At 39.4% G+C, this 9,281-nt stretch overlaps 1 protein-coding gene across 1 annotated transcript; it reads right to left on the bottom strand.

The window, feature by feature from the left end:
• Positions 1 to 3,830: 3,830 nt before the first annotated feature.
• On the bottom strand, positions 3,831 to 4,862 carry LOC143271739 (uncharacterized). The gene has a single exon (XM_076563606.1). The coding sequence runs from the start codon at positions 4,860 to 4,862 to the stop codon at positions 3,831 to 3,833; it is 1,032 nt and encodes a 343-aa protein (XP_076419721.1).
• Between the last annotated feature and the right edge of the window lie 4,419 nt (positions 4,863 to 9,281).

Below are 9,281 nucleotides of genomic sequence, written 5' to 3'. Positions count from 1 at the left end.
TTTGTCATTTTTATATCTTCCCCTTTTTCTTCAGTGTAGATTCAATGATCCACCTATTTATCCTATTATTTCTTTATCTTTTTTCTCAGAGTAGATTCAATGATCTATCTCATATCTATATTCTCTTTTTCTTTTTGCTTTCTAGGGGTGAAGATATCTTTAGGGAATCTTGAAAAGAAAATTTTGGGGTTAATCATCAAGTCCTGTATCATTTGTCCAGTCTCTGCATAAAAGGAAAGTTCAGGGCTTGTTTCAAGTAGTCTGTCAGGCTGGATCATCTCAGCTAGTCCTCTCAAAATTGTCCTGACCAGTTTGTAGTCCAAAGTCGATTTTTTGAATGGTGTTAATCAGCTTAATGGCTTTATCATAGTCCATGTGGAATCATTGTTGTAGGATCCTGTCATCTTTTTGAAGATTTCAAAGTCACTGTTAGGCATGGTCATGGTTTCCCGCAGACTTTATTTTTTTTTTTTTCCTCCTCTCTGGTTTGGAACAATCATAGTCTGATAAATGTCCCTCTCTCAGAACCATGAACATTCTTCCCTAGAACAGAAAATCTTCACAGCAATTTTTCCCCACCATTTGTCTTGCCAAACTTTGCCAAACTGACCTTTGCTGATGCTTTTTGTAACACGATGGTCCTGGCAATTCTTCTCTGAACCAGCAGCAGTAAACCCTTCATCTCAGGTAGCAGCATCACCGAAGTCACCAACACAATGAGAAGGAGCTGGCAACGTGGAGCAGTAGCCACTACTTCCATGGTCCCACCACTGTTTCTGGTTCAGTCCGGGCTAAAGCTTCTCCCAAGCCTCCTAGGCTGACCTCAAACTCGGGATCTTCCTGCCTCTGTTTCCTTCAGCAAATCCTACCGGCGTGTGCCACCACAACTGGCTGAGTGTAGCTTGGGCCTGAGCTGGGGCTCACAAGGCCGCAGGAAAACAGCTTTTTCATGAATTCGTAACACGAACGTTGGGCGTCAGATGTAGAAGGAATCTTAAAAGTTCTTATTAATAAAATCAAACTTGAGGCAAGTTACTGGGGTCCATGCTGGTAGATCAGAGAGACAGAACAAGCCACAGCTATCTCACCTCGCCGGATCCTCAGCTGGTCTTGTCTCCTCAGACTGGAGGCCTCTGAGTCCTCATCCAGAATGAATCTCAGCTGAATTACTGCTCAAAAGCCTGAATGCTTAACCAGCCAAAATCTTCTACTTTCTGATCCTCATGCCTTATATATCTTTCTGCTTTCTACCACCACTCCCTGGGATTAAAGGCTGGCTTTCTGGGATTAAAGGCGTGTGTCACCATGCTTGGCTATTTCCAATGTGGCCTTGAACTCACAGAGATCCAGAGGGATTTCTATCTCTGGAATGCTAGGATTAAAGGTGTGAGTGCCACCATTTTCTAGCCTTTGTATCTAGTGGCTGTTTGTTCTCTGACCCCAGATAAATTTATTAGAGTACACAATATTTTGAGGAACACAATACCACCACACAAAACCCTTTGGATTATTACTTGGCTCAGTAGGGAATTATAGTGGCCCAAAGTTGTTCCCTTTTGACAACTCTAACTGACTCATCAAGGAAGATCATAGTAAATCCTACCAGGAATTGTGATGCATTGTTGGGATGATCCAAAGTGCAGTTTTCTTGTGATTTCCTCTTATTTCATTCACCTCAAGAAATCCTGGGTCCTGTCTCCTTTGTTAGATGATTCAATCACCCACTGGATTTTTTTTCTTTCCTTGTTTTTCTTTTCTTCTTTTATTTAAGCTTCTTTTTTGAAGCAGATATTTTTTATTTTTATTACATGTACACATAAATTGATTAAGAATTTTAAACTTCAATGGCAAACATTTAAAACCTGAGAATGTAGAAGCTCATCAATTAAGAAGGAGTCAGAAATTGTACTGTGATATACTGAGAAATAGAGACATTGATTAGTTTTTGTAAGGACATTTTTAATTTCAGATATTAGAGGCAAAGGAATAGTCAATCTGAGACTTTATGAAATAGTAAGGCTCTTCTGTGAAAAAGAATTTAACCTGTGACACCTTGGATATTTTCATGGTGGCAGCTGGATCCAGTGTTTCCAGGGAGAAGAGGGAGTTGAGTTGAACACTGTTAATTGACTTAATCAAGCATACCAATACAAAGATACTTTCACAAAAATAATTCATGATCTTCCCACTTTACGTGATTTAATTAAACAAAATCCCTTCGTAGATATATCCAGTTTTTTGGGTTTTATTTAATTCTAGAAATAGTCATGTTTCAACCAAAAGTAGAGATCCTAACTTCAATTAGGTAATTGACACTTTATTTAAATAGCTGCAACAGAAATCTGTGTCTGTTATCCTATATTTTCTAGTCTGTACATCCATGTTGTGCATCAGTGAGTTAATATTGGAGACTTTCTTACATAAATGAACTGAGAATAGCTAGAACTCAGGAGCTATGTTCCTAAAGCCTTCTCCATCTTTTCTACTAGTCCTGCCACCAAAACCTTAATCCCTAAGACCTTCTTTATACCCTGGAGCTTCCAGAAATGTCTGCTTCACCCAATGGATCTACCCACTTGTAGTCGCAAACTGTATATGGAAACAAGGACCCTGATGAGGCAGGGCTCACTAGAGAAGCAGAATGTATAGATATCTCTGTATATCTAGAAAGGGAATTGACTAGACTGACTTACAGGCTGTAGTCGAGATTATCCAAAAATTGTTGCCTATGAAAGGAGTGCCCAGGAATCCAGTAGGCCTTTAGTATTCTGCCTTGGATATATTGGCTGCTCTCCAGTATTTCAAGGAATGACAAAGAATGAAAGAAATAATCTCTAACACCTGAGAAGGAAGGAAATGACTTGCAAGCAAGAGTAAGGAGGCAGAGTAAAACTCTTCTTACACATACAAGTAAATAGGCATCCAAGAGAAGGTGTACACCAGAATAGAAGTGTGTCTACCAACCTCCAAAAGATCTGTTATAAAGGAGTCTTTTCCCACTTCAAATGTCTGAATTACAAATGGGTCCTCCCTCTTCAAGTGATTTAATTAAGCACAAAGTCCTCACAGGTGTGCCCAATGATTTCTGGTTTGTACTTAATTTCTGATAAGGTCCTGTGGGTATCTAAAATACTCACCACAAATATAATACCTTTTGTAAACAAAACACACCATCATTTCTCACTTAAAGAAATGGAGGAAAGGAAACATAAATATCTGCTTAACTACATTTCTAACAAAATACAGATAACATTTCATGTGAATTAGAACACTCATTTCTGCAACTGGTCATAGAGCATGAGCTTGGATTTATAACTAAAAAGCATTAGAAATTCCAAAGGCAAAGAAAGATGTTTAGAAAAATATTGAACCTTTTTCACTGTAGAATTACTCTCAGTGATACTGAGATATTCTCAGGATTTTTCTATCACTTTGGGTGAAAGTGAATAAAAAGAAGAAAATGTAGTTACTGAAATGAGTTTATTCTCTCAGTAAGAAAGGAAAAATTAGCTGGTCATAGTGGCTCACACCATTAATCCCAAAACTCAAGAGGCAAAGGCAGGTTAATTTCTGAGTTCCAGGACAGGCAGAACATTTAGTAAGGCCCTGTCTCTATCTGAAAAACAAACAAACAAACCAGGAAAGGGTAACTTAAGAAGATCCCCTTAGGCAAAATAATAGGTCATTAGATCCATCAGTAGAGTTTCATATTGCCAACATTTATTTTATTATATCCAAAGAACATTAGCAAATATTTGTTGTTGACATTTTTTGGGGGTAGAAAACAATATAATTTTATTAAGGAAGATATCTTTTGTGGACAGTCAGGTTCAACCTTTGGGAGAAGATCTACTACAGATCATCTGGTGTTTGTTGAGGTAATTCAATCTGGAAAAGTTCTTGTTGCACATGGCACAAAAGTAGGGCCTCTCCCCACTGTGCTTGCTTTGGTGTCTTCTGAGATCTACTGACCTGAAAAAGGTCCATGGGCATCCAAGCTCTTTGCACGCATAAGGCTTCTCCCCAGTGTGTTTCCTCATATGGTCTTTGAGGTGGAATAAACTTGTGTAAGCTTTATCACATTTCTGGAAGGAACAGAAATATCGTTTCAACCTGTGATCCTTCTTCTGGGACATATGATTAGGAGTATCCGGGTCTGACTTCTCTTGTGGAAAATGTCCTTGGCCTGAAGGAAAAACTGAAAAGCTCCCCAGAGGTTGGATTTGGTCCAAAAAGGAACTTGAAGGGTATGCGGATCCACATACATATGGGGTTTGGTTACCAGATGAAGTTCTCTGAGGACTGTGGGTTCCTTCAACTTTGGGTGATCTCTTCTGACCTGGGCAGACATTATCATCTACAGGTGTCATCTCCATCTGACCAAAGTGGAAAGTGTCTTCAAAACTGGCAGTTTTCTCAGGAGACAGGAACAGGTTCTCCTCTTCACTAGAGTTTGTTTTCTTGTTTCCATGATGACTTGTTTTAAATCCAGGAGTTTGCATCTGCCAGTCATAGAGAGGCTGGCCACCGATTGGACTTGTCACCTGAGGATCTGCACAGAGAATTGGATCACCTCTGCAGATTGCTGTCAGATACCCATGGAGGGAGTATTCACCACCTAGGATTTCCTGCTGACCTCTGTAGATATCCTCAGCACTGGATGATGTCATCTGACCATAATGGTTTATCTGGTATTGGGAGTCTGTCATCTGATCTCCATAGAACTTCCTATCCTTGGCCATCTCAGGAATGCTGGAACCTTGCTGAAAATCACCTGTGGTTTTTTCCTGTTCCCCACAGCCTTCAAAGATATCCTTGAAGAACTCTTCAAGTTCCTCAGCTGTTTCAAGAAAGGAGGACATCTTGCTGAACTAGATTTTCAGTCTTGAGAATGTAAAGTCTTTGAAGGGACTCAAATACAGGAGACAGACCTAAGGGTGGTGGTTGCCCACAGCAGAGTGAGAATGTCAGCTGGAGGCCACTGCTTCAGACCTTCAGGGTCTTTGATGCATGAGGAATGAGAGAAATGAACTCAGCTCCAGAGCTCTCTAGTCCCCTTTTATATAGCTAGGTCAGATATGGGTAGGGCTTCAGTATGCCACACCTTACAGGGGGTGGAGCCCCACACCTAAGGTACTTGCTTAAGCTTTTTTTCTATTATTAATTTTTTTAAAAAGTTAAGTATCAAACATAGTTTTCCATTCTTTTCTCTCATTCTGCTCCCTTACCTGACCTCCTGTCTACCCCTAACCCCAATCGACTGCTCAGAAAGAGTAAGGCCCCCATGGGAGCCAACAAAGCATGGAATACCAAGTTGAGATAGGCCAGAGTCCCCTGTCCCCTATGCTCACCTAAGACCTACACCCAGACTATTTGCTTAAGCTTCTTTACCTAGTCTCTTGGAATTCAGAGTGTGCTCCTCTTTACCCAACCTCTCAGGGTATTTGGATTGCAGTTTGTTTATTGTTTACTTCGTGGCTATTATCCATGTGTAGGAATGCAGGCAACTCCTAGCTAAGGAGACAGAGAATAGATTTTGTGGAGGACTGAGGTTGCTTGGGGACAGAAGCAGTAGGATCATAAGGGGGTAATGGGTTGGGATGGAGCAAGAAATTGTCAGATGTGACCTGGAGTACTATAGTTCAATTGGAGGGCAGTATGGAAAACTAGTTCAATGGAAGCTTCCTGGAATCTATTTCTGTAATCCTAGTCAGAACGCATAATAATGGTGAATATGGAGTGTGAACTGACTATTTCTGGTAGACACTCAAATCTCACAGTGGCTGGAAGAAGATGTACTTGGTTGAGTTATTGTTCTAAGAGGTCCCATGGATAACCCCCCAAAACCAGACTGAAACTCAGACAGAGGATCTCTCTCTGTGAATATGACAGTTGGGACCCATTGTTGAGGACCTCATCAACACAACTCATTGAATGTAGACAGGTTTAGCTGGTTTTCATGTTTTCTTATGTGACATAAGAGATGATTTTCAATAAGGAAAAGAAGTAGAAAAGGAAAAAACAAAGATATAAACACAAATGACATAAAAAAGAGATAACCATTTGGAACAATTTAGAGATTTCATGAAATGTGTGAATAATGGATAGATGTCCTTTGATAGTAAACCAGGACACTACAATAGAGAATAAGTCTTAGCAACAGCCACATTGAAGAGATGCATATGGATGGATCAGAGAGAAGCAATGTAGACTCCCTATGGTGTGTGTGAGTGCATAGTCCTCAGGAGGCTCCCCATCTTCAAAAGCCAGGAAACTCTCCAAAAAGCATTCTCTTGTATTTGGGGGAATGTGTCCTTGCATAGGCATATTTGATTAAATCACTTATCAGGTGTTCAATCAACACCCATTTCCTCTCCTCTCCTTGGAAGCTGTGGAGTCAGCTCCCACCATGAAATTTTTCAGGATGTCAACAGTTAAATTCTTCTTTACAGAAGATTTTTACTATTTCATCCTGGTCTCAAATTCACCACTCTTTTGCCTCCAATGCCTGAGGGCTGAGATTCATAATGTCTGCACAGTAACTACCCAATGTCTATATTTTTTAGTATATCACAGCAAAGCTTCAGACTCCTTCCTAATTGATGATCTTTTACATCCTCAGGTTTTAAATACTTCATTTGTAAGTTTAAAATTGTTAATCAATGCATACAAGTAACAAAAATAAAGGCTTCTGCCTGAAAATCAGGGGGAAAATTTTAAGAAAAATTCAGTGGTTTCTGGTGATATTGTTTTTATTAATAAGAACTCTTAAGATTCATGCTACATCTGGGACCCAACTTGTCAAGTATGAATACTCAAAAAAGCTACCTGCCTGTGGCCTTGCAGGCCCCAGCTCAGGCCCAAGCTACAGGAGGCCAGTTGTGGTAGTGCAGGCACATAGGATTTGTTGAAGAAGGCTGAGGAGAAGGTGCAGCCAGGGCCAAGTCACAAAGGGTGGCAGTGGGACCAATGAGGCAGAAAGTGCTGCTCCAAATTGCTGGCTGCTTCACATCCTGTTGGTGACTATGGTGATGCTACTAACTGGGATGAGGGACTAAGAGTTTACTGCTCCTTTTTCAGAGATGATTTGCCAGGACCACTGTGTTACAAGAAAGCATTGGCAAAGGTCAGTTTGGAAAAGTTTGGCAAGACAAATGGTGGGGAGGAATTGCTGTGAAGATTTTCTCTTCTAGGTCAGAACGTTCATGGTTCTGACAGACAGACATTTATCAGACTGTGATTGCTCCAAACCAAAGAGGAGGCACAAAAAAAATCTAAAAGGAAGCATGACCACACCTAATAGCAACTCTGAAATCTTCAAAACGATGATGGGAACCCACAATGATTATTCCACATGGACTATACTAAAACCAATAAGCTAATTAAAACCAAGAAAACGTTGGCTTTGGACTAAAAACTACTCAGGACAATTTTGAGATGGCTAGCTTGAGAAGATCCAGATTCACAGACAAGTCTAACAAGGACATGAGACAGACCCTTCATTTTCCCATTATGCAGAGAATGGACAACAAATGATACAGCTACCTCTCCCAGGACTTGACCCAAAAATTTCTTTTCAGGATTCTCTAAAGATGGCTTTGCCCCCATAAAGCAGAAAGTGATTTTAAGGAAATGATGCCCCCATTCTCAAGAGGTGGGGTGGATAATTTTTGATCATTCAATAGCTTATGGATAAGTGTCATTGTTTACTATAGTTGATTACAAGTTGTTAACTGTTAATGGTCAAAAAAATGCTAAACAAAGGAGATTATATACAGGGTTCTCATTTTAAAAAAAGAAAGAAAGAAGATATAGAAAAGAGTAGGTCATTGAATCTACTGTGAAAAAAGGAATATATGGATATGATAATATAAAAAGGGAGATTACTGAATCTAATTTTAAAAAGAAACTACTTGTTTTAAATTAGATAAGTGAGGAAAATTTTTATCTGAATTTATCAAATGATAATGGACTGGACATTGTTAATGTATGTAATGGAGTTTTTTGTCTGAATCTGTCAGATGTTAATGAGCTAATCATTGTTAATGTAATTCTTGACAATATATATTGTATATACTTATTGGATATAGTTTTTGTATTAGTTATAAGCTTTTTTAAATTTTAGTCAAAAAGAGGAAATGTAGTAAAATTGTGTTCACCAATATATTGTGCACCTAATAAACTTCTCTAGGGGTCAGATAAGAAAACAGCCACAATATTAAACATAGAGGTTAGGCAATGGTAGCACACATGCCTTTAATCCTAACATCCAGAGGCAGAAATTCATCTGAATTTTTGTGAGTAAAAAGCCACACTGGAAACAGCCAGGCCTGATGACACATGCCTTTAATCCCAGGAAGTAATGGGAAGAGGGAGAAAGGTAAATAAGGCGTGAGGACTAGGAACTAGAGCCTGGTTAAGTTTTTAGGATTTTGAGCAACAGTTCAGCTGACATCCATTCAGATAAGGACATAGAAGCTTTCAGTTTGAGGAAATGAGATCACCTGAGGAATTGGCAAGCTGAGGTTAGCTGTGGCTGGTTCTGTTTCTCTGATCCATCACTGTTCACCTCAATGCCTCATTCCAGGTTTGTTTTTTATTAATAAGACCTTTTAAGATTTGTGCTATCGTAGCTGATTGAATCATGTAGCCAAGAAGCCATTATTCCTTGATTCATTTTCATAACTTCAAGCCAAGAAAAACTGCACTTTGGATCATCCCAACAATATCATTATACTTCTTGGTGGGATTTACCATAATCTTCATTGGTGAATCAGTGGGAAGTGTAGAATGGGAACAACTTTGGGACACTGGAATTCCCTATAGAGCCAAGTAATAATCCAACGGGTTTTGCTTACAGTAACTGAGTCCCTGAGTAGACACACCCAGATTGTGATATCCAGATCTAATCAGATCCAGGACCATTCATATCCCAGGTCCTTCACAGCTGTAATTTAATGAAAATTACTTCTGGTATGCAATACTGAGAATTTAGTTATGTCACTTTAGCATTGATAACAGAATTTTGTCTTTGTTGGGTGTTCTGCTTTTTGTAGAAATTGCTCCTTCTTTAGATCAAGCTGAAAGCAAATTCTGATCCCTGCAGCCTCAGCCTAGGATGATAGGAGGGAGCCTAGGAAGACTGGTGTTTTTATCTATCTATCTATCTATCTATCTATCTATCTATCTATGGTTTTACTCTTTATTTATTTTCTTTTCTTTTGACGTGAGACCTTCTTATGATCTCGAGCTTGAGAAAAACTGCTAGACTCAAGCAATCT

This window comes from Peromyscus maniculatus, chromosome 2 (assembly GCF_049852395.1).
Source record: "Peromyscus maniculatus bairdii isolate BWxNUB_F1_BW_parent chromosome 2, HU_Pman_BW_mat_3.1, whole genome shotgun sequence".
Classification (NCBI taxonomy): Eukaryota; Metazoa; Chordata; class Mammalia; order Rodentia; family Cricetidae; genus Peromyscus; species Peromyscus maniculatus.
This window is presented reverse-complemented; position numbering and strand designations above follow the sequence as displayed.